This window comes from Ursus arctos, unplaced genomic scaffold (genome assembly GCF_023065955.2).
Source record: "Ursus arctos isolate Adak ecotype North America unplaced genomic scaffold, UrsArc2.0 scaffold_25, whole genome shotgun sequence".
Classification (NCBI taxonomy): Eukaryota; Metazoa; Chordata; class Mammalia; order Carnivora; family Ursidae; genus Ursus; species Ursus arctos.
The window spans coordinates 25,599,086-25,624,401 of NW_026622930.1; the positions used below are offsets into that span (position 1 = coordinate 25,599,086).

Genomic DNA, 25,316 nt, shown 5'->3' on the forward strand with positions numbered 1-25,316 from the left:
GCCCCTGTGCTTCCTTGTGCTAACACAAAATTCTGAAGCATCTAAGAAGTCTAAGTTCAGGGGCATCTGGGTGGCTCAGTCAGTGAAGCCTCTGCCTTTGGCTCAAGTCGTGATCCCACAGTCCTGGGTTTGAGCCCCACCTCAGGCTCCCTGCTCAGTGGAGAGCTTGCTTCTCCTCTCCCTCTGCTGCTCTCCCTGCTTGTGCGTGCGCTCTCTCTGTCAAATAAATAAATAAATAAAATCTCAAAAAATAAATAAATTCAAACCCCACCTTCCGGGTTGTTAGGCAGATATATTTGTAGGAGAAAAGAGCATACTTTGCTCAACATATTTAATATATTGTGTAAGCTCGATTTATCATGTGTAAATATTTAGACACATGGTACGTGGCCTGTTTGTACTCTTGCCCCAGGCCCTGCAAATGCTAGGGGCCAAGCTGCTCCACAGACATATTTTGTTTAGTGTGCAGAGTGTTTTGAAAATTGGGCGATTTCATGTATAAATTCTGATTCGGGCTTTTCTTGACACATTGGAAGATACGGCGACACTGGGCCCGCATTCCCACATGGCAGCATGGGATAGAACGGAGGGGCAGCTGCGTGATTTAGGCCAACAAGCACTCACTCCTCAGTTTGCCACACTCCCCAGCACTCCCAACTGTCCTATGTCTGATGAGTGTCATGTATTAACAGTGGCTACCTGAGCCATGGAGGCCTTTGAGTGTGGCTCTGTGGCCCACCAGCCTGAGGGGGCGATCCCTGTCAGGGGTAGGAGGCTGGGACAGAGCAGGTGGCTGGGACATCCATGGTCAGAGCTCTGGAAGTTCATATGTATTCAGAGCTCCCCTCCAGTGTTCCTGTGTGGAGATGAAGTCAGCACTAACACTCCCCCTGGGCTCAGCCTGATGCTTTCTCTACCAGACTGACCAGAAAGGAGAAGTGGAACTGCCCAGGGTCATTAGAAAGTAGAGAATGAAAGAGGAAGAGCGGTCCTTGTCGAGAGATGGGAACCGCGCACGTGAGCACTGCCTTTCTAGTTCGGCCCGGGTGTCATTCAGTGGATGCCCAGCACAGGTCATGTGCCTTCTGCGGGGGTTTCTGGGGGAAAATCACAGTGTTGGAGAGGGGTGGGGAGGAAAATCTCTGATTGGAAGGAGATTTCTTCCAATCTCTTGTGAGAGCTGGCTGTAAAGAAAGCAGGCCCTTAAGTTCTGCTTCCTAAGAATGTGAAAGACGAATGAGTTCTATTCAATGCCTGTAACATCTGGAGTTACGCCTGGCTTCTTTGCTCTGTCCGGGCCCCGAGGAAACTGGGGGGAGGGGTGCTCCTCACTGCAGCCCCTCATCACCTACCCCAGTCCACACTGAGTCCAGGCAGGAAGAGGAAGCCCATTGACCAGTAGGTTAGGAGACTCAAGTTTACAACGTCAGATTCTGCATCAGAAGCGATGCTGGTATTTGGGGAAGGTCTTCCGAGCCGTCTCCTGCGGGCTCTGAGTGCAGTGCCTGCACTCTGGGCAACCATGGGCATCAGCTTCAGGGTTGAGGGGCCCACCGGTGGCAACGCGCCTTCAGAAGCCCTTGGCTTGGACTCCTCTCGTAGACGGACTACAAGGAGGTCAGGTGACCACATGCTGGGCCACGGCTGTGGCAGACGTCTGCAGAGTTCCGTATTCACACTTAGCCTAACACCAGCACCATCGCCGCGGGGTGGGAGAGACTGGGGCACGGGGGCCCGGAGTTGAGACCTTGCACCAAACCAGCCACAGCTGTCAGCCCGCCAGCTTGGGGAGGAGCCGGCCCAGAGCCAGCCCTCTCTTTCCCTGGAGTCACCACATCCCAAGACGGACAGGGGCAGTCCCTCTGAAGGACCAAGGGATGAATTTGAGGCAGCTGCTGAAGGGGCTGAACCAGACACCCCCCTGTCACTTTTGTCCCCGGATGACCCAGTGGAGGCTGTGGGTGTGGGCGCCCCCGCCATTGGGTGAGGCTGTGTGTGCTGTGCAGGCCAGTGGGCACGCGGTCTAGGGACCTGTGAGGAGCAGGTGGACATTGGGGCAGGGGAACCAGAACGTACTGGGTTCAGGCTCTGCCCCAACTAGTGAATCTGAAGGCTGGAAGACAAGCCTGTGTTGACGAGGCCCTGCTGCCCTCAAACTGGGCTCCAAATGGCAGCCTGTGGAGCCCACTGGAGACAGGCCAAGTCGTGTGTGCCTTGTCACAGCTTCCCAAGGGAGGTAGGGTCTTTAACAGGACGTGCAGGCCCGTTGGCAGGAAAGTCCCCATGGACACAAGCCACATGCTGCCTTGTGAGAGCAGGAGGCAGCGCCTTCTTCGTGTGGCCGCTGTGTTACTGAAACGCCTTGCTCGGGGCCTGGGACACAGTGTCCAGGGCGGGCTGGCTGGGCGGAGCTGAGTGAGTGTCATCGTATAGGTGGTAGTATCATCCCTAATGCCCCTTCCTCTGAATGGCATCTGGCACTGGTCCTTCTCCCTGTCTGGAGCATGGCCTGCTGACAATCCAGGAAGTATGAGGTGGCGAGGAATGGAAAGTGGGAGGTCATCGTGAGGTGACTGGGGGAGGAAACCCAGAAGATGCCTATAGGGAGGATTGAAGATGTGTTGAAAAGACCCAGCTTCCCAAATAGATGAACAAACCATGGACAAGAAGAGGTATTAGCAATCTCCAGAGCCTGAAGGGCTCTTGAGACCAAGGACAAAAGAAGGCGCCAACCCCCCAGAACTCAGGGGTTCAAGGAACTGTGTAAAAGAGGAAAACTGTTTGCCACACTGGTTTCTTTTAAGAAATTTATTTAGAAAAATAACCCCACCCTGCCCTCCTCCCTCTCTGCCATGGGACTTGGGCATCGCGTTTGATTGAACTCTGGATCGGGCCTCCCATCCGCATGGGGGCTCAGCGCACGCTGACCGGCGGCCACGCTGCTGGGTGGCCTCACACGCCCCCGGCTGCTCCAGTCTTGTGCTCAATCCTTGTCCAGGCCTCTGCCTCCGGGTGTCCGGATGGAGGGAGGGCCCTGAGGGGCGAGGGCAGCCTGGCCACAGTCTGTGTGCCCCTCCCGAGGCCTGCCAGGGCAGCTGGGGGCGGGGGGCTCCGTCCCGTCCCCCCCCACCCCTGGAAAGTCAGGGCTGGAAGCGAGGCGAGCTGACGTGAGGCTGGTGGAAGGCGTGCGCGCTGTATACCACGTCGGGGGGCGAGGGCGTGCTGGCGGCCAGCACCGAGCACAGGGGCTCGTGGCTGCTCAGCACCGACGTGAAATACTTCATCTCTTCTGTGAGCTGCTTGATCTCCTTGCGCAGAGCCGCGTTCTGCTTCTCGAGATCTTCACTCTCCTGTGAGGAGAAAGGTCGGCATCGGAGATGAGTGTCAAGGGGGGGGCAGGAGGAGTTCAGATTTGGTTCTCACCTGCACAGGCACGGAGAAGGGCACCGGCGCACTTTTCTGCACCTGTGTGCATGGTTCTGTGTGTGTCATAGGTGAGTGTGTGTGCATAGATACAAGGTTGAACCCATAAAATTGCGGGTGTCTGACCTCTAAGGATGGCAGTTTCGTCTGATCCCACCTAATAGAGGCGCACGCGGGAATGCGTGGGAGTGCGCTCCTTTGTGCGCGTGTGAACGTGAGTCTCTGCGAGTGTGTATGTGGGTTGAGGGTGGCACGTGAATGTTAAGGGAGACTGGCTGGCAGGTGAGAGCCTGAAAAAATGGAAAAGAGTTTGAGAGAACAGCTTATACTAATTTCATGCTTTTCCACTTGATGTTATACCATGAGTTCTCCAAATGTTCCCAGTGTCTGCTTTTAGTCCTACGGAGTCCATGGTTAACTGTCTGCTTAACCAGATTCTAGAACTCTAGGGTCTCTATAAAACCAAATGGTCAAAATCCACCACAAAATTCGATTCCACTCCATTCTGCTCACTTGAGAGCCTGGTTTACAGCACTCTGGGTGTGTTCCACTCATGTGTATGTGCTTTTTTTCCAGAAACACCTTTCCCCTGTTGCTTAGAAGCACCATCAGATACACGCGAACCAGGCAAACTATGGGTCAAAGTGTGCTGATTACTGATCACATCATTAATTAATCAACAATTCCACTCTGGTAATTAGCGTTTAGTGGAAAACAATGCTCTCTAGGGGACTTGCATTTCCAATGTGATTTGAAGGTTCACATTCTTTGAGTCAATCAAATAGATTGTCTAATCTAATCACTGGTGCCGCAGAGGAAGGGAAAATGGCATTGGAGAGGCAAAAAAATCACACTTCAGTTCCAAAAGCAACCTGAGGTGGCTTCCAGGCCTTAATTTCTCTAGTTTTGTTTGACGTAGGTCAGCATTTCCCGAACTTGCCACAGCATTAGAATTAGTTGGAGGGCTTATTAGAGTTTCAGGCTGTTCTTGAAATCTAGAGATCTGAACTCGGTGGGTTTGGGATTTCGGGTGAAATCTGGGAATTCACTGAATTTTTAGCAAGTGCCCCAGGTCCTTTTAATGAGCAGGCAAGTTTGAGAACACAAGTTAAACACAATATTACATTGGTTTTTAATTCATCAAGCACGTACGAAGTGCCTGTTAAGTGCCTGGCACATAGTATGAACTCAAATGTCTGTTGATTGACTGGCTGACGACATGGAATGCTGGATTAGCAGTTGACTCAAAACCATGGCGGGCAGTGAGCAGACGTAAAATAACTTGTCATTTAAGAGGTGTCTTACATAACCCCATCAGGAGCATGAGCTGTGGTCCAATGAGAGAGCTAGGAACGTGCCAACTGCCCTCATCAGTGAACCCCAGCGTTCTTTTTTAAGTGGTAGAGGAGCGTATGACTGTGGCCTTACCCATCAGGCCAGCTTCCATCCTGGCCTGAAGGACTGATGCGAGCACGCTCAGCCCCAGCCTGGCATTTCCTGTGTGTGGCTTTAAGCTAGAAAATGTGCCTAGGTCAGTACAAAGGAAACCCCCATCTCTAAAACGGGGCGGGGGTGGGTGGGACACTCAGACCCACGACGGTGGAGTCAGAGGCACTGGCTTCTTCTTCTGCAAGGTGTGGCTGGCTCCCTTAGCTTACCATTTGGTTGTTTCCAGGCACATCCCAGCGGCAGGGCATCCCCTCTTTACCGAAAGGTAAGATAAAGCAACCCATGAGACTGGGTGGGGGGGTGGTTTTAAGACGGGAACTGGGGGCCGGGAGTCCTGGCCCCTTCTTCTAGCCCTTTTCCTCGCCCCCTCTGAGAGTTTCCACTGGTGACAACGTTTACTGTAAATTCTGTCTCTGAAGCGCCTGGGCAAACCCCGAGGCAGAAGGGAGGGGTGGGGTGGGCGGGCCACAGGGACCAACCGCTCTGACCTTCTCCCCGCCTAGAGGCAGGCCCAGCTTTCGGGAAGTGACAGCAGGTTCTTCCTCCCCAGGCAAGCTCTGCTGAGCTCTCTCTGAAGCTCTCTCTCCCCACCCCCCTGGCTTGCAGATCCCAGAGCTCCAGGAGGGGCTTCACAACCATGGCTGCCGCTAACCAGAAAACAACCACCTGTGACAAGAAACAAGTCTTTACCTTGGGAAGCAAGATGGCTTCCTGCTAGGGCCCCAGAGAAACGAGCCCTGGCAGCCCAGGGGACATGCGGCCAGCCAGACACTGGCAAGAGGAAGAGTTTGACTTCCCTTGCAGGAGGAAGTGGCTCATCTGGGGCCTCCTCCCAACATGCCCCCCCCCCCACCACTGCTCAGTCCACTCTGACCCTCCCGGGGGCAGTCATGCCCTGGAAGGGACTCACACGGGGACAATTGGCCGAGGCGGCCATGGGAGCAGCTAAAATTACTCACAGGTACAATGACCACATCCCCTGACTTCTCTTCACTTCCCAGTGGCGGCTGGAAATCTAGGGCTCAGCGAGCGGGGGAGGGGAGAGGAATGTTTGGGAAGGAAATAAGGGCCTCTCACACTCAGAGTCCTCTGCTGCAGTAGGGGAGTGGTGAGCCAGGATTCGGGCTTCCGTGTGACCTGCTTTCCACTTTTCAGAATTCCTTTCGATCCTTCAGGCTCCTCACGGTAACCCCCTGAGATGGACATGGGAGGCCAGCCCTTACCATTATCCCCACTTTCCAAATGAGGCCAACTGAGACCCTGGGACAAACCTACCCCAAATACCCCTCCAAACGATCACAGGCTGGTAGGCAACAGCTGCTGGGAGAGAGGGCTTCGGAATTCGCCTCAAGACATTGATTTTCTCAGACATCCAGACACTTTAGCGATTGACCCAAAGCCCCATAACCACATAGGGGCAGAGCAGAGTTTGGCTCGAGGCTCCCCATCTTCAGCCCCATTGTCCTTCTGGCATACCCAGTGCTTCCCCTGAGAGACTGGTAACTTAAGTGACCAAAGGTCTTCAGAGATCACTAAGAAGTCCTTGGCTGCCCTATGGTTTCCCAAGAGAACACTGGGTCTCGATTTTGGTGATCTTTAAACACCACACTGGAACCCTGAGTTGGTCACACTCTTCCAATCACAGAGCTGATCATCTGCTTCCTGCCCAGAGCTGGGAGGGAATCTTCTGTCCAGCTACTCTTTTAGAGGGCTCACCAAGGCCAGGCCTTCCTCCACATGCAGAGTGAGGTCTAGGTCACACAACAACGGTGGGCTCCATCAGCAGTAACTGGGGACCGGGGTCCTGGCTAGGTGAGCCTCTGTGACTTGCTTTCCCCTCTCTGAGCCCCAGTTCCTGTTAGAATAGGAACAGTGGACCACAACAATGATTCTCAACCTTGGCCGCACATTGGGATCAGTGGGATCCGCTGGGGGTGGGGGGAGCTTTACCAAAACTGGTGCCTGACTCTGATTTAAGCAGTCTGGGGTGCGGCCTGGCATTGGGGGCTCCCAGGGGATTCTAATGCGCAGTGAACATTGAAAAACATTAGAAGGAACCATTAGCTTAGAAAATCTCCAAGCCCTCCTCAACTCTCAAATATTTCAGATTCCAAACTAAACACCTGAGCGTATTAGCCTTTAACCCCTACTTGTTAGGAAGGCGTGTGCGTGTCAGGGAGAAGGTTGTTGGGGGCAGAGGGTTATAGACTCAATTTATGTTAAGAAAACTTAGTGGAAACCAAATGTTTAAAAGAATAGTCTAGCTTGACTTAACATCTATTGAATGCTGCCATGTGTCAATCACTCTTTTAAGTATTTTACAGTTATCATTATATTTAATCTTTGCAACAACCCTATGTGGTAGATAATATGATTATCCACATCTTACAGAATAGGACAACCTGAAAGTACAGGGAAGTTAAGTAACCTGTTCAAGGTCACCCATGTAAGTGGCAGCACCATGACTTGAATGATTCAGTCCGGCTTCAGAGTCTGTGCCCACCGCATTTTCTTGTCTTTGACATTTGCTTAAATCTTATGCTGTTTGGTAATTATCTCCTGTGAGGCCTCAGCCCTGTTGGCTTTCCAATTTCATCTTCCCTCTTTTCCCAGCTCTTGCAGATCCAGACGATAATGTTCACAGTTCACCCTCACCTCTGAAGTTACTTAATGCCAACCCTATCATGAATTATAAGCAGTTTGGGGGTGGTTAAGGAAGAGGCTTCATGGGGGTGTGGGAACATTCTGGGAAATTCCCTACTGGAGGGGCTGAAAGGGGGTCACTCGAAGAGCTCTTGAATGATGGGGAATCCCCAGACAGTTCCTTTACCCACAGGGAAGCCAGTTAGGACCAAGGCCAAGGACAGGCTCTGGCCCAAGGCTCTGGCAGGGGCTCTCCGGGCATTCTGAGCAGGGCTTTGGTCCTCCTTCCTGCCAGCTCTGGTTTAGTGCTTTGACCTTCTCCTTGAATATTCTAATCATGATTTCCAGAAGAGTGAAAATAGTCCCTGTGTGTTCCTCCTCAACAGAACATGAAGCCATTTATTGATTGGGTGACCTTTTAGCTCTCACCTACACTTAAACACGAGAGTAGTGAGTGAAGCTTATCTCTCACACCTAGCTACGTTCAATCTCCAGCAGTTACCAATCCATCAAACGCAGATAAAGGGTGGAGCCCACCATTGCTGGAGAAGTTGGACATTTCCCAAGCCCTGGTAGGATCTATGCCTACCCCTTTCACCAGTCCTGGGGAAATTAGCCCCAACTCCTGTTCCCCACCCAATGAGGAGAGAAGAGGAATCATTAAGCGACAGGTCTTTGCACTGAATAATGAACAAGTCTGGGACGCCTGGGTGGCTCAGTCAGTTAAGCATCTACTTTCAGCTCAGGTCATAATCCTAGGGTCCTGGGATCCAGTCCCTCATCCAGTCCCTGCTGAGCAGGGAGTCTGCTTCTCCCTCTGCCTGCTGCTCCCCCTGTTTGTGTGTGCTCTCTCACTCGCTCTCTCTCTTTCTGACAAATAAATAAATAAAATCTTTTAAAAAAAAATGAACAAGTCTGATTCTGGAGAAATCTTTACTTTCTTGCCATCCTAAACTCCTTCTCCTTGCTTTCCTCTAGAGAGCTAGAGAAAGAATTTATCAAATGCTCAGCTTCTCTTGCAGCTAGGCAAGCCCATGTGATAGATTCTGACCAATAAGATGTAAGTTGAAGTACCTGGGGGTGGAGCTTCCCTTTCCAATTAAAAAGACAAAGCCTTTCCAGGACAAAAGCCACTCTCCCTCAACACAGACTGATGCCTGGAGGTCCAGCAGCTAACTTGCAGGCTCAAGGATGAAAGCCACATACCAAGGATACCTGCGCACAGAGAGAACTAGCCTGGTTCTTTGATGACATTCTTGCACTAGCCCTGGTCTGTCCACTTCTGAATTCCCTGTGATATGAGAAAGATAAACTGTGACTTTGTGATGCCTGTTTGATAGTCCTTCTATTACGTGTAGCTGCATGCAATCCTGACTGACATCTCAAGTTAGAAAGGTTATCTATCACTAGCAAGCCCAATTTCAAAAAACAAACAACTAGTAATTGCCACGAACACAAAAGTTTGAATTAAGTTTGTTTGTTTGTTTGTTTGTTAAGCCTGCCAGGCCTCTGGAGACGGTGTCTAGGTATATATACCCCCATAATTGTCCCAAACTCACTCCACACATTTTACCACATGCACCTGGCCGCACACTGAAGTCACCTGAAGTGCTTCAAAAAATCTTAATTCCTGAATTCACCCCTGTGAGAGGTTCCACTTTGATTGTCCTGGAGTGGGTCTCAGGCATTAAGACTTTAAAATACTTTGCAGGTGAGCTTAATGAATCATGTTCATAGCTGATTCCTCTGAAAAATATGTATGTCCATTGACAGAAGAATGGATAAAGAAGATGTGGTGTGTGTATATATATATATATATATATATATATATATACACAATGGACAATTACTGAGCCATCAAAAAGAATGAAAGTTTGTTACTTGCAATGACGTGGATGAAACTAGAGAGTATTATGCTAAGTGAAATAAGTCAGTCAGAGAAAGACAAGTGCCATATGATTTCACTCATATGCGGAATTTAGGAAACAAAACAGAGGATCATAGGGGAAGGGATGGAAAAATTAAATAAGATGAAAACAGAGAAGGAGACAAACCATAAGAGACTCTTAACTCTAGGAAACAAACAGGGTTGCTGGAGGGAAGGTGGGTGGGGGGATGGGGTAATTGGGTGATGGGCATTATGGAGGGCATTTGACATAATGAGCACTGGGTGTTGTATGCAACTGATGAACCACTAAATTCTACCCCAAAACTAATAATACAGTATATGTTACCTAAGTTGACTTTAAATAAAAAATTAATACATATATAAGGATATAAATATAGGCAATGTTTAATTTTATTAAATTTATATATTTATATTTGTTTTATTAAATATTTTTTATTTTATAATATATAGGATAAATAACATAAATATAATACAAATAACTTCAGAGAAGTGGGAGAATGTTTCTAAGTCAAAAAAATCTTCTGAAAGTAACTGCCTTGTTGAAGGGAAAGTGCCCCATTATCACACTGCTGTTATATTTGGTGAAAACAATTTGAAGTAGCCCAGAACAGTTCATTTTTATGATGGAAAAGCAGGAGGTAGGGTATCTATTAGGATCTCATGAATGATAACTTTATCAAACTAGTTACCCTTCAGATTGTTGAGCTCTGTGAGGGTCTATCACTGTCTTCACTGTTTTGTCATTATTGACTAGGACAGTGCCTGGCACATAGTAAGCATTCAATAAAATCATGTTGCTTGACTGCCAACTTGGACTCTAATAATTTACCAAACCCTGCATATGAAGAGTCATCTAGGTAAATTTGTGATGTCCATGAAACTTCCAATGGAGTGTTTAACCAAGCCTTTAATAGCTTTTATAGCTTCTACTTTATATAGTTACAAATGAGTATAAGAGATTCATTGTTTGAAAAAGGCCCACTCTTGGGGCACCTGCGTGGTTCAATCATTAAGCGTCTGCCTTCGGCTCAGGTCATGATCCCAGGGTCCTGGGATCAAGCCCCGCATCAGGCTCCCTGCTCAGTGGGAAGCCTGCTTCTTCCTCTCCCACTCCCCCTGTTTGTGTTCTCTCTTTTGCTATCTCTCTCTCTCTCTGTTGAATGAATGAATGAATGAATGAATGAATGAATCCCACTTTGTTCCCCAAACTGAAGCTATGGGTGGGAGTAGCAGAATTAACAGCATTTTAAGAACCCTGCATATGGTTTCCTGAGCTGAAACTTGACTTTCCCATCCATATCAAATGAACGAGACTTGACCAGTGGTGGTGAAAAGCCAGTCCAGTGAAACGGTTAGCGCTCTTAAAGTTTTTATAAACAACTGGAAAAAAGGGCGTATGTTTTCGTATATAATAATACATCTGATATCTTCATCTGATTGATTTATAGGAAAATGCCAAGCACTTCGCATTCAAATGAATGAATAAATATAACCCCCTCCTCAATGCAAAACAAAACAAAACATAACAAGTGCAATATTGCTGTTTTTATATTTGCTCTGTCATTTAACTCGAACAGCCCAGTGAGGTGCTACTGCTTCCCACTTTGTAGATCAGAGTTTAGGTTCAGATATAGTCACCAGGCAGATCTGAATTAGTTTTGTTGACCCACCCCCACTGTCCCACTCCCACCTGGTTCCTGCTCCCTGCAGCTCCGTCACCCCTGTTCCTGAGCTCCTCCTCATGCTCTCAGAGGCCCCGTTCCACAAGGATCTTTCGACCCTTGACTGGCCACACGTAGTTTGGCCTCAAGGCTCTGCTGAGCACACCCTTTCCCCAGATCTTCCCAGTCTCCTTCTCTCAGCATTTGATCTCAATGTCAGTGTCTGAAACAGATCTTCCTTGATCACCGTCCCCACCCAGTCCCTTAGCCACATTCCACATTGCACTCTGACTTTATTTGAAGTACTCTTCACTTGGTGTGATTAGTCTGTTCAATTATTTCCCTATTTTCCAGTGTGACTTCCAGCTGAACGTCAGGTCCATGAATTCAGGGACTCGGTCTTGTCCTTGCTGTATTCTCAGTGCCTGGAATAAACCATACCTGGCACATAGGAGGCTAATATATATTTGTTAAGTGGATGAATCATCCCTGCTAACATTGGATCTAGTACTGGGAAAATGGCCTTTGTTTTTAGAATTTTCTGGACTGCCCCACCTCTAACCAAAATGTTTTCTGGGTACTGGTACCAGCTGAGTACCCAGAAAACATTTTGGTTAGAGGATCCTCAGTGGTAGGAAACTGCATTTTGGCCCTAGGAATCCTGTCCACTCTGCTTGGCTCTGAACTTTATCCTACTTTTGAATAAATATCCTACTTTAGAGGAGCTTCAGATCACCCGCCTTGGTTTCCCTAAACCAAGGGTGATGAGATATGGACTGGGACAGTCCCAGTCCATACCTATTGTCCTGGTGTCATTCTTACTAGCGCTCTTTTCACTTCCAGAAATGTTCCCGTTTGGATAAATGGTAAGATTTACTAAAACCCGACCCCCAAATTCTAACTCAATGGTATCATCTCTGCCCTTGTCCTCATGTCCTCCTGAGTTCACTCAGATCTCTATCTGACCATTTTCTCGTTTTTAAATAAAAAATATACAGTATAGGGGCGCCTGGGTGGCACAGCGGTTAAGCGTCTGCCTTCGGCTCAGGGCGTGATCCCGGCGTTCTGGGATCGAGCCCCGCATCAGGCTCCTCCGCTATGAGCCTGCTTCTTCCTCTCCCACTCCCCCTGTTTGTGTTCCCTCTCTCGCTGGCTGTCTCTATCTCTGTCAAATAAATAAATAAAATCTTTAAAAAATATATATATACAGTATAGCTACATTTAAGATATTTAAAAAAGAGATCATACCCACCCATGATCCTAGTACTTTTAACACAACCGTTTTCATTTGCACGTGTTGCCGTCTTGTCCTTTTTAAGAAACACATACTTATTTTTATAAAATTTCAATCATTGTAAATACAATATGAGTTTTGCTTTGTCATAACTTTGTCACATCTACATCATCACCATAATTATCAGTTTTAATGGCTATGTCATCAAATGGAAGATCCACAATTTACCCAAAATGGTTTTTTGATGTTGGAAATTTTGGTCGTTATCAGCAATGCTGCAATGAACATCTTGATCCGTACTGGGTTTTATTCAATTATTTTCTAGGATAAATCTGTAGAAGTGAGATTAGTGGGGCAAAGGGCACGACCAGTCTTCCAATTCATGGTTGTATTGCTGTAAAAGAGTCACCTAAGATATACAGTGTCACCAGCAGTGAACACATATGTCAATTTTACTACACTTTACATTACGTTATATTGACATTTAGGCACTATAATTTTTAATAATTTATTTTGCCAATTAGACTTTTGAAAAGTTCTTATTTTCTTTTTTTTTTAAGATTTTATATATTTATTTGAGAGGGAGAAAGAGCACGCACAAACGGGGGAGGGGTAGAGGGAGACGGAGAGGAAGACTCCCTGCTGAGCAGGGAGCCTGATGTGGGGCTTGATCCCAGGACCCCCGTGATCATGACCTGAGCTGAAAGCAGACACTTAACTGACTGAGCCACCCAGGCACCCCAGGCTTCTTAATTTCATTGTAATGTTACAACTTATTGATTACCAAGGAGGAAGAATTCTCTATGTGTCTGTTCCCTAGTACAACATCCTCAACTAGGGACCATTTTGCCCCCCCAGGGGACATTTGACAAGGTCTGGAAATATTTTTCACCATCACAACTGTGGGGTGAGCCGCTGCTCCTGGCATTTAGAGTGTAGATTTTATATTTTACAGTGCACAGGACACCCCCCTCCCCCAACAAAGAATGGTGCAACTCAAAATGTCAATAGTGCCAAGGTTGAGCAACTCTTAGTGTGTATCATTTTCACAATCAGAATAGAAAATTGGGTTATTTTCATTTTGGTAGGAAAAACGTTACATAAGCTTTCTGTTCATAGCTTCTGCCCACTTACCTATTGGAGTCTTGATGTTTTTTCTTAAAAAGGATGTTCTTTCTACGGTATAAATATGAAATCTGCATTTATTTAATTTGATGAAAATATGTTCCCCGATGTATTATTATCTTTTTAATTTTGGATTACAACTTTAAGACCTTTTTAAAATAAAGGGACATTTAAACTTCAGCCCCTCTTAATCTTGGACTCTCTTTCTTTTGCTGTATATGCTGGGGTTGTATTACTAAAGATTGTCTAGGTCATTCAGACCTTCTGGTTAATGGCTTGCTTCTTGGCTTACTTTTTGCAAAGGGACATGTAAAAGAAACACCATCTGCAAAGCAAAGCCCTGTTCAACAAAGTGGTACAAAACAAAAGCAAATTGTGGGCAGGCAAGAGGTTTGGGTTTTTCGGCAACCTGAGAAAGACCTTGGTGTCCCCACTGGTTACCTGGCAGGTTAGTCTACAGTACGTCTGAGTTTTCTTTTAATTCTGTGATCTTATAAACAAGGGAATATGACCGTAATTATTGTTACCCCCCCTTCCAAGCTACCGTGTGGACTCATAATGAGACTCTCTATAGATACCCCACAATCTGAAGGGGACTCTGTCCTCTGGAAACAATCTATGCCCCCAGGAAACAAGGTGCCAGACTGAGTCCTACAGAGGAAACTAAGAAAATCCCCCAGCAGCTTGGAACAGGACTTTCTGGTGAGACTCCCATTCTTTTCAGGAGAAGGACTTTCGGGTGCTGCTGATGGCAGCTTTGTGAAGACTCCTGCTTGAAGGGGCACCGTCAGTTTGTGACCCGGGACCTGTAATCTCATTTGAACAGAAATTCTTTATAAATGTCAGGACTGGTGTGGACCTGGCCTCCTTTCAAATATGCCTCCCAAACTTAACCACACTGACTCATCCTCAGGGGTACAAGCATTTAGGGGTGGTGCATTGCCTTGACCAGTTTTTCTTTCCCAGATGAAAATAATCTACTATTTTGTTGTTCTGATTTTTAAAACAGTACACATTCATCACAATAAAAAAATATATAGAAAAATACTAGGGTAAGGGACGCTACTCAAAACTCAACCACTCAGAAAGAACCACTATGGCATTTTGGAGAATATCTTTCCAGATATTTCTTTATGCATGCAAACATGCCCAAACCCACAAATTGTACATTAACGGGATTATACTCTGCGTGTTTTCAGTGCTATGTCATTGACGTTTTTCAGTGATACAGATCTGCATGGTCATTTTTAGTGGCAGCATAAAATTCTAGTGTCTGAATGTGTCATAATATGCTTAGTCACTGATTATTGGGCATCTGTTCAATTTTATAGTATCGACAAAGTGCTTACAGCTCCTGATGAACTGAACCTCTTTGTGCATCACTTTTTCCTTCAAACTCTTATAAGTGGAATTGCCGTGCCAAAGAATGGTCTCATATGAGATGTTAATATTTACTGCCGCACAGCTTTCTTTAAAAAGGGCTTCAATGGATATATTGATCCACCGCATAGAGACTTTAATTTCTTGACGAGGCCTAATGATGGAGAAGGAACAAGTATGAATTTTGGAGGATGTTGCTTAAAGAACAAAAAGTAAAGTCAGGCAGAGACTCAAGGAGGATTATCAGGGAAGATGAATATATTTTCATGAGAGTCAGAAGGAAGAGGCAGTATGCGTGGTGGTTAGGGAGATGGGCTCTAAAGTCGGTCAGACCTACGTACAAGCTGTGTGACCTTGGGCAAGTTTCTTAACCTAATACAAAAATTATAAAACAAGGCTTTTGTGCAGATTAAATGAGATAACTATAGGTCGAGCACTTAACGCACAGGGCCCGGTACATAGTCATGTATTTAATTAATATGTTTTTAATTAAAAAGAAATGTATAGCAACAGAGGCCCAAGACAAATGCCTCTTCTACATAGATGGTTCACTGATTTTCACTGAATTGCTTAAGGGTGGAACTAGCCAGAACATTCCTTCTGTGTTTTTTGTTTTTGACCTATGCCTTTTCTATGCCAATAAATCTCATGGCATGGTCTCCCAGGGAGAAAAAGAAGAACTGCAGGAGTGAAAAAGGACCACAAACAGCTTTCTCTTCCAGGCTTCCCCAGAAGACCAAGAACAATAGTGTCATTCTAAGGAGGCCCAGGGGGTTGACATCTTTGCTGAGCTGAGTTTCCTCCATTACTCAATTTTCCTCTGATTGTAAATAACTTATTTACAGCTTTAAGCTTCACTTCATGCATAATTTATACTCCTGACATTTGTTATATATGGCATTAAAATACATCCTGGAACCTGTAAATGTTTTTTATTTTTTTAGACTAGTATGAGACTCCTTCAGGAGCCAGCCCCAGGAAAGCACCTTTCCCTCCCCCAGCTAAGGCAGTACCCAAGTTCCAGCTTTCAGATTTAGCCCTGTTACTCCACCTCGCTGCCAGTTCCATTCTTGAGGCCAGATCTGACTTGTCAAAGGCATAGCTCTGGGCTAATATCACTGTCTGCCCACCATCTCTTCTACTTTTAGCCTTTTCATGAACCAAGCTTCTCAGCTGATCTCAACTCTCTTTCCCACTGACCTAGGACACTGACTCAAAATCCTTCGAGCCACTGTAATCAACCAGGCTGGCCACAGAAGTGACATTGATTTGCCATTCCTTGTAGTGGCTTATCTAGTACTGTAGACTTTAGGGTCACTCATTACAAACCTCAACTGACAGTTGGTTCTCCCAAAGGACTGAGATATTTAGGTAGAATGTGCAAGAGATAAAATGTCATAGAGGAAGACTATTCAATGTTTAAAATCAAAATTAGAAATCATCCTAATGCATATGTAGTAATGATTGATGTTGAGAAGGTAAGTATCTACGTTATAAAAACAAAAGCACATGATGAAAACATCCAAACTATATAAAAAAGGAAGAAACTGCAAAGTATCCCTCTTCTGCTTTAGATCTTTCGTCCTACTTTTCAGATATAAATATTAATCTTTTGAAATATTAACCTACTTGAAAAATTTTAAGTTCATACACATATGCACAGATACTTTTTTTAAAATTAAAAACATACATGGGAGCAAACTATGTACCATGTTCACACCTTTTTCACTTGAGTATAGAAGCTTGATAATCTTTTCAGATGAATACATTCAGATGTAACTTATTTTAACAACTCCATTGTATTCCCCTGGATGGACTACTATAGTTTATGTAATTAGTTCCTTATCCATGGATATTTAGCTTGTTTCCAGTCTTTACCATAACAAATAATGCAGCAATGATTATCTTCACATGTACATAATTGTGTAATCTGTATGTACATTTGTAAATAGACTTCTAGATGTAAAATTGCCAAGTTACAGGGTGCACTTATAATTTTGATGGCCATGGTTAAATTGCCTTCTAATGGAGTTGAACCCACATACTCCTGCTAATAGTGTGTGGGGGTGCCTGGTTCTCCATTGTCTTGGCGACATCCCATATTAGCAACATTTTTTGTCTTTGCTTGTCTGGCAGGGAATCTCACTGTTGCTTTAATTGTCATTTCCCTAAGTGAGGCCTAGAATCTTTTCCATATTTATTTAATATTTATTTCTCTCTTTCTGTAAATTGCCCATTCGTAATCATTGCTCATTTTTCTTTTGGGTTGTTAACCATTTTCTTATTCATAAGAGCTTTCACATATAAAGTAAATATGCCCTTTTTTGGTCATATGACTTGCAGATATTTCCCCAACCTGTCATTTGCCTTTGACTTTGAATATAGTATTTTGAGCTATATAGAAATTTTCACTTTTTATGTATAAAGGTAATATATATCAGGTTTTTTTTTCCTTTATGGTTTCAGGGTTTTGTACTTTATCTGCGAAAGTCTTCATTCCAAAATAATTTTTCAGTGCTCTTTTTTCCCCCAAATTTCTTTAGTATTCTTTTTTTGCATTTAATCTGTGTGCATGTTGTATGAGAAATGAAGACTCTAGTTTCTTCCTCCCAAAACGGCTAGCCAGTTGTCCCAACTCTATTTGTTGAATACTTCAGCTTTCCTTCACTGGTTTGAAATGCCACCATCATCACTTTGCATTTGTTCTTGTGTTTGTGTCTTATTTTTAGGACTTGACATATGCATTTGGATCCTAAATTTCAGTTTGCTTTGGGGTCTTTTTCTGTATTCTGTTCTGCCCAAATGCTCTGTCTTTTCCACATTGTTTTGATTTCTATACTTATAATTCACTTTAACATCTTGTTCAGCTAATCTTCTTTAATTACCCTCCTCTAATTTTCCTGGAAATTGTCAGGCAGTTGTTCTTCACTAAGAACTTAGAATAACTAATCTAAGTCTCCTCTAGCTTCCAGAAAGTTGTCTTGGGTTTTTATTGGGATTACATTAAGTTAAATTTATGGATTATGGAAAATTGCTATTTTTACATAAGGTGTATCTGTCCACTTATTTGAGTGTTTTTGAAATCACTTAGAATAATTTTAAAGTTTTTAAAAATTAAGGCCTGCATATTTTTTGTTAAATGTATTCCTTCCTTCCATTCGCCAGTGTTGGTATTATAAATGGAATCTTTCCTCCCATTAAATTTTCTAATTGGTTATGGTTTACATATAGGAAAGTTATTATGTTTTGTGTTAACTTTGAAAGCTGACAGGATTCCCTTATTATTTTTAACAGTTTTTCAGCTGAGGGGTGCCTGGGTGGCGCAGTCGTTAAGCGTCTGCCTTCAGCTCAGGGCGTGATCCCGGCGTTCCGGGATCGAGTCCCACATCAGGCTCCTCCGATGGGAGCCTTCTTCTTCCTCTCCCACTCCCCTGCTGTGTTCCCTCTCTCGTTGGCTGTCTCTTTGTCACATAAATAAATAAATAAATAAATAAATAAATAAATTTTAAAAATCTTTAAAAAAAATAATTTTTCAGCTGATTATCTTGGATCCCCTTATTAGCTATTGATGTCTTTTGGACATGAACTGGTCCAGTATGTTCACAAACTGGAACTTAAATAAAAACTTTAAAAAATAAAATTTTCATAAAAAATAATATGCCTTTCTCCTTCTTAATCAATGCATTTACTGTGCCTAACAGATTTTATAGTCATGTGTGGGAGGGAAGGAAATAAGTGTAGTAGGGGCTTGTGTGAAACACCCAACAAAAGAGAATTAAAACAGAATATGGACTCTGTTGATATCATGATTATGAAAAGAAGCACCTGATTCAGTTTATGTGAGGGGTAGTCAATGCCAAGGATGTTATAAAGTTGGCATAAGATTAAACAATTGTGGAAAGAGGCTCCTTTCCTACTCTGCTTTTTAAAAGCAATCAGTGTACAGTGTTTTGTGTAAACCATTTATAGGCTAGATACTGAAAATGTTAAACAGTAAGTACCCCACACTCTCACTGGAGAAATGAAGTAATGCTTTTGGTATTTTAAGAGCAACAATAGTGACAAAGCTGAAACCGAGAAAACAACATTACCCCAGCGTATGAAGCTAGCACAGTAGTACAAACATGGCCCTTCTTTGATACAGTACTCTCAGTAGTTGGTCTTTAAAATATTGGTAGATGGGTCCTACGGCTATGTCCAAGGGCCAGAGAATGGTTCCAGAACCTCGACATGCGGAGCCAAGCGTGGAGTCAAGGGTAAACCAAGCACTCAACCCTCAGAATGCTAGTGGTAAACCAGAAGATTTTCTACCTGAATCACAAACATAATTAAGAGGATAATGGATGGAGAAGATAGGTGGTTACGTCTGAAAGGAAATGAACATTTCAGACCACAGCCAAACCCTCTGTTTGATGGTGGCAGATTTGTATGTTGCTGCCAAAAGCTTTTACCCGAAGTCAAGAAACAAGCTGCATTGGCTGCAACCCCCAGGCTAGCTGTGTAAACCAATGTGACCTAATCGCAGGACAAAAAGTGAAGATGAATGCCGTGGTGCTCAAAAGAAAGGAGTGCGGAAGATGGGAACGTTCTAGAGACTGAGGCTGGAGGTGTGGTGGTGGACGTGGTGACTGCATGATCGGGTTTCCATGCATTCCAAGCCCCAGAGATCATCTCCATCTAGTTATGGCTAGTATAACCAAGATGGGCCAAATCTTCTGGTTCTAACTCTTGTCTTACAGAGAGAGAAAGAGACAGCTGAATCCACTGAAAACCTTGCCACAGCAAAGAAACATACATGTACCCTCATTGATATGTCTCCCTGGGCTTGAACAAAGACTAGTGGGTTGAATTTACAGGCAAAGAATAGGGCAGCTCAAGATAGGGATGACTCCTCTGCTTATATCAGGAGGAAAGGAGCTCTCTGTCATTGGAAGTGAGCAGGCATACACTGGGGACCATTTCGGGGTGGGGGGGAGAATGTGCAAAGGAATCTGAAGCATCAGAAGTGTGTCTGAACTTTCCAGCCTTTAAGAAATCTCTCAGCCCTGAGATTTTGAGAGATATATAGAGAGAGAGAGAGAGAATTTTATATATATATAAAATTTTAGTTGTGATCTTTTTAAAAGATATGTTAATTTATTCATTTTGAGAGAGAGCACACACACAAGCAGAGGGAGGGGCAGAGGGAGAGGGAGAAGAAGAGAAGCAGATTCACCACTGAGCACAGAGCCCATTGATGGGCTCGATCTCATGACCTTGAGATCATGACTTGAGCTGAAATCAAGAGTCTGATGCTTAGAAGACCGAGCCACCCAGGTGCCCCAGTTGTGATTATTTATCTTGCTTCTATAATAACTATGATTAAAATTACTCTTATTATACTTACATTTTTCTAGTATTATATGGCAGGCTCTGCGTCAAGCTTTTTACATGGACTATCTCTATAACGTAGTTACTGTCATTTCCCATTTCATAGAAAGGGAAACTGGGTCTGAGGGAGGTCGAACGTCTCTAAGATCTGTCACACAGATAGCAAGTTGCAGGACTAGGATTCGAACCCTGTACTTCTGACTGCAAAGCCACTGAACTACCCTTAATTTCTAACTCCTTTTTTTAAAAAAAATACTACAAACTTATAAAGCTCATAGCAGTTTTACAGTCTCAAGACGTTGTCCACTTAAACAAAAAGGAAGGTTTTATCCTTTCCAATTTTTATTTATTTGCTTGCTCTAAAGAATATTGAATTAGAATCAGACTCTGATAGAAACAAGTGAGTAATCATAGATTTTCAAGCTTCCAATTGTAAACTGGAGTGTGTTAACACCCTAAACCATAATGAAATCACGGAGAACATCTAAGTAGCAGGGTCACCGACAGCTTAACATTTAGGCAGCTGATCATAATTTTCAAAAAGAAGAGAGAATTTGGTGTCCATTCATTCCTTTTCTTCAATTCAACAAATATTTATGAACTTAAAACTATGTCGGAACGCAATGGAAAATATGCTGAATACATTTCTAATAAAACACAGCATCCAGTTAGAGATGTTGGTGCAGACCGTTCCCTGCTTCATTACAAAGCTAAAAGGAGCATCTCTTTCTCCCGCTAAAACATCTTACTCTTTCTTGATAAAATTAAAACAACTATTCTAACTTGCTGATTGCCATGGTAATCTTTCCAATAAACACAAGCATACTTATTTTGGGTACCAATTGCCCTTTACCATTGAAATGAATGACTAAAATGTGAGAGGTTCGGGAATAGTTCAGGAGGAAGGACAGGAAGGCGGGGTTGCTAGAGGAAAGGGCGAGGGGATGGAAAAGGAAGGAGCCAGTGAAGTAAGAGTTGGTTGACCAAGGACCAAATGAAGGGACGGGATGAGGAGGGCTAAGCGGTAAGATATGGGAGACAAGGAGGAAGCACTGCTCTGGGAAGCATGCAGCCAGAAGTCAGGAACGTTGCCCAGGGCCTTGGTCCCCCAGTGGACGAGCGGTTCAGCATTACCCAAGGCTCCTGCTCAAGCCAGGGGTCAAGGCCTTCTCTAGAAAGTTTGAGACTGGAAGCAACTCAACCAGAATAGGGACCATCCCAGATAGGTCCACTTGAAACCGCATCTTTCACAGACCCCTTGGGATATCATGAGAGATATTTCAAAATAAAATCTTAAAGATGTTCTGGAAAGAGGAGTAAGTTGCAGCACCCTATGGACCTCCTTGTTCCAAATGCAGGGCCCGGGGCGGCTGCCAACTGGCCTCCTAGGGGCTGGGACCACAGGCTATCCTAACACTGGGATCATGGTCTCCCCCAAAGTGCTTAACGCCTTCTAAATTCTTCCCAAAGACAGTCCTGCCTTCTGCTCTCTAGGCTCCAGAGGGCTAGAGCTCTCTCTGGCTCCCCCATCTCTGAGCAGACAGTACTGCTTCCACCCAGCCTCCCTCCTTCACAAGCTCAACTCGTTTACATCTCATGCCCTCAGAAGGTCAGGAAGAGGGTGCATTTCTTTTTCAGCTCCCTGGCTCATTCTTTGCTACTAAATCTTCTCAATACACCCAGAGGAGAACCTCTCCTCTGCACCGCACCCCACAGCCCTACCCTTCCGCTTACCCCCACCCCCCCACAAACATCCCCATGCAGGCAGACTCAAAGCTGTGGTCCAAGCATCCATGGGTGGTGGGGAGCAAAGCCTAAGACTCAAAAGGATGAAGAAAGGTCTGAACACTCACCAAGTGCAGCGTGTCAGCTTTCTGTGTCTGCCTTTGTCGGCTCTTCTGGGCAGCAATGCGATTTTTCTCCCTTCTCTGAACTTTTCTCACATCATCGGATGAGTCCTGGGAAGCAGAGATGATGGGAATTAGGTGAGTGTGCTCCTCTCTTCTGAGTTAAAGCACGTTCTCGTGTGGTTTGGTATCCGTCCGTCCATTCTTCCATTTCTTCATCTTTTCATTTGCCCCTTCACCCCCTGCTTACCAAAAGGCTTAGCCCCAAAGAGAACTCTTCCCCACACTGTCACGCTCCCTTAAGTCCCTATAGCTATTCTGGCCAAAAGCTACAGGAAGAGGAAAAAGACCCTGGGGCCTCGATAGGGCTGTATTTGGAAAAAAATGGTTAAGGCGATGAAGTGTGTTTTATCACCTCCCCTCTCTTCAGGGCTGCTCCACCCTCACTTTCTCACTTTTTGGCCTAGAATTTTCTTGCGATTTTTTTTTTCAAAACTTTGCTGAGCACCTACTATGTGCCAACTTCTGTGCAAGTGCTTTTTTAGAGGTGCTCTTGTTTCATTCCTCAGTTCTGTGAAGTCGGTATTATTGTTTCTGTTCTGTATGTGAGGAAACTGAGGCTCAAAGCGCTGGCCCAGGAGCCTACAGTATTCCAGGGCCTTCCATCTTCTGATGCCTTTCCAAGCCACTTCCCGCCCCTCACTGATTTGTACCCATGTGTCTTCTGCCACATCTCTGGGCTGAGGTCCCCATCCCACATCTACCTCTTTTTCTCCTGCATTGCCTTCATTATGTTCAGTGACCTTGACATTCCCCGTGGCCCTGAGCACAATGCCTAATACAAACTGGAGTTTAATGGTGGCAATTCCCTGGCTGTGGCAGGTAGTGATGGGTGCTTAGGACAAGAAGACCTCTGGGTGTCCTCTAAGTATATGTCCTCTATGTAGAGATGGACACGTCCCCTACTTGGGCAGAGAGGTTAGCTCCAGCTCTTCCCCCAGATACTGCAGAATGAGTATAGGAGTCTAAGTAAAACCCTTCCACAACCCCTGCCCTGTTCCCTCTCACACCCACACGGGATCCAGGGGCACTGTTCCTGGGGCAAGACTCCATGCTCAGCAAGCATAGGTCTCACCAGTGTGCCCAACACTTCCAGGCCATTGCAGTAGGAGGGCATCGCGTTAGATGGGAAGGAAGTGCTCTTCTCCAAGGGGCATGGGGAACCAGGTTACCATGGAAGCCATGAGTAATTTCCTTCCTAAGAAGAGTACAGAACTTCCAGGCAGCCTGAGCCACCGTGATAGCATCTGGAACGGACGACTGGACTGTTTGCCCTCTAGAGGTCTCCCCTAGGATTTCTCCCAACCTGCTGCTCTTCTGTGCAGTATGACAGATGCTGTATTATCTGTTTATATACTTTTATTTCGGCTGCAGCATCTTGAAATTCCTCTTGGATATCTGTGCTAAGGAAAGAATGTTGGAGTTGGAGAAGAAATGTTAATCCCTTGCTGTATTGGGTGAGAATGAAGAAGTCTTTCTCTGGAGAGGGATGTCAAAGAATGGGCTGAAGAGAAAGCTCCAGAACCTTGGGGGCAGGCAGGGTGCCCCGTTTCTTGTTTTTTGGGTTTTTTTGGCAAAAGCCCCAAGCTGAACACTTTTGACTTGGATGCCACAGTCTAGATTCCAAACACTCCCAGACTTTCTACCTCAATCGCTCTGTTTTCCCCAGAGCTGAGCTGAGCTACTGGCAAGTGTCTCCAGCAAGTTCCAGTGCGGCCTCCTGATTCCTTCCTCCTGTCCAGAAGCCACAGGGAAAAGAGGCTTTGGTGGCAGCTCCTGCCTCCCTCTCTGCTGGCCGTGCTAGCAGCCGGGGCAGTGCCCCAGTCGATGAGGTAGAGTCTTCTGGGCTGGCCGGGCTTCCTCCTCTCGCTTGCTGTTTTTTCTTCTTTGCTTTTCCCTGCCACTTCCCTCTCTTGCCCTGATGGCTGCCTCCCAGCAGCCTCTGAAAGCCGTGCCCCCCACCTTCCTCCTGCCATGGACAAAGGTCCACCCTTTCCTTTGGGAGACCAGGGTTCTTTGTCGCCCGTTCTCCTCCTGGCTTCCTAGAAAGCTTCGTGGGGTGGGGACCCAGGGGAGGCGGCGGCAGGGGCCCCGTTGGGAGCAGAGAGGGAAAGGGGCTTTGGGGGAATGGGTGCAGGAGCAGGGTCCCCGCCAACAGGTGCAGCTTAGTCGCAAAGACCACGTCGTAAGTGTGACAGGGGGCTCCTGCCACCAGCCACTCCCTCGCTCCTCGGCTCCCTGCACAGGCCAGCGTCCCCGGCCCTCCCTCCCCGGAGAATGAGCAGGTGGGTTGCAGGGGGGAAGGGGGAGTCTACCTGTTTGCCGGGGGGAGGAGAGCGGCTGAAGCTGGAGTCGCTGCTGTCGGAGCTGTGAGGCATGGCTGCAATCTTCCGGGCTCTCCACACAGCCCCAGGCGCCTCTGGGCTCTCTGGTCACCAGCCGGCCTCCCTTCCTGACGGCTCCCGGGTCACCAGCTCAGCCCCCTGCACAGCTCCCTCCTCTCCCCGCCCTGCAGCCACCTCTGACCCCTGCGTCCTCCTCACTCTGGGGTGCAGAGGCACTGCTCCCCACTGGGACATGTCGCTCGCTTTGGGGCTCGTGCGCGCTCTCTCTCTCTTGTGGTTTCTGGTAACTCACACTGGAAGTCACATGGGCGGAAACTTAAACAAGTTAGAAGTTAATTTGAGAAAAAAATACATATCTGGGAAAAGACCCACAGAATTATATGAAAGGAAGAAAAAAAATACACAAAACCCCAGATACCTTCCGACTGTTTGAAAGGCAGAACAGCTCTCTTCAATTGATGAAGATAAAAGAGAAAAACAGCCCGGGCAGGGAAAAACCCCAGCCCGAATTAGCAAGTCCGTCTCCTGTCAACATGGGCAGAAAGGAGAGGGCAGCAGGGAAAGAGTTTCCATTGTCAGCCGACTTGATTTTTAAACCAAAATAAAGCAGACTGGGATTTCTTTCTGGTTTTTACCCGAAAGCAGCCGCCCATCCTGCCCCGTGGTAGGCCTTCCTCGCCCCCCCAGGCAGCCTGGTCCTCGCCTGACTACCGCACAGAAGAGGCCCCGGGGAGATCTGAAAGCCACCGGCAGGCTCTGGAGTAGATGTCCCAACCGTCTGTTCATCGCCTACGCCTCTCCGCGGCATGCTGTCTTTAGGGAAGGGAAGCCTGTCATGTTGAGGGTCTTCTAGGAGCTCAAGACTGGCTT

At 45.9% G+C, this 25,316-nt stretch overlaps 1 protein-coding gene across 1 annotated transcript; it reads right to left on the reverse strand.

Annotated features, from left to right (window-relative positions):
- Positions 1 to 2,830: 2,830 nt before the first annotated feature.
- BATF (basic leucine zipper ATF-like transcription factor) lies at positions 2,831 to 24,709 on the reverse strand. Its single transcript, XM_026519475.3, has 3 exons — positions 24,417 to 24,709; positions 22,048 to 22,152; positions 2,831 to 3,350 (listed from the first exon to the last, which is right to left on the reverse strand). The coding sequence occupies exons 1-3, from the start codon at positions 24,477 to 24,479 to the stop codon at positions 3,141 to 3,143; spliced, it is 378 nt and encodes a 125-aa protein (XP_026375260.1). The 5' UTR covers positions 24,480 to 24,709; the 3' UTR covers positions 2,831 to 3,140.
- Between the last annotated feature and the right edge of the window lie 607 nt (positions 24,710 to 25,316).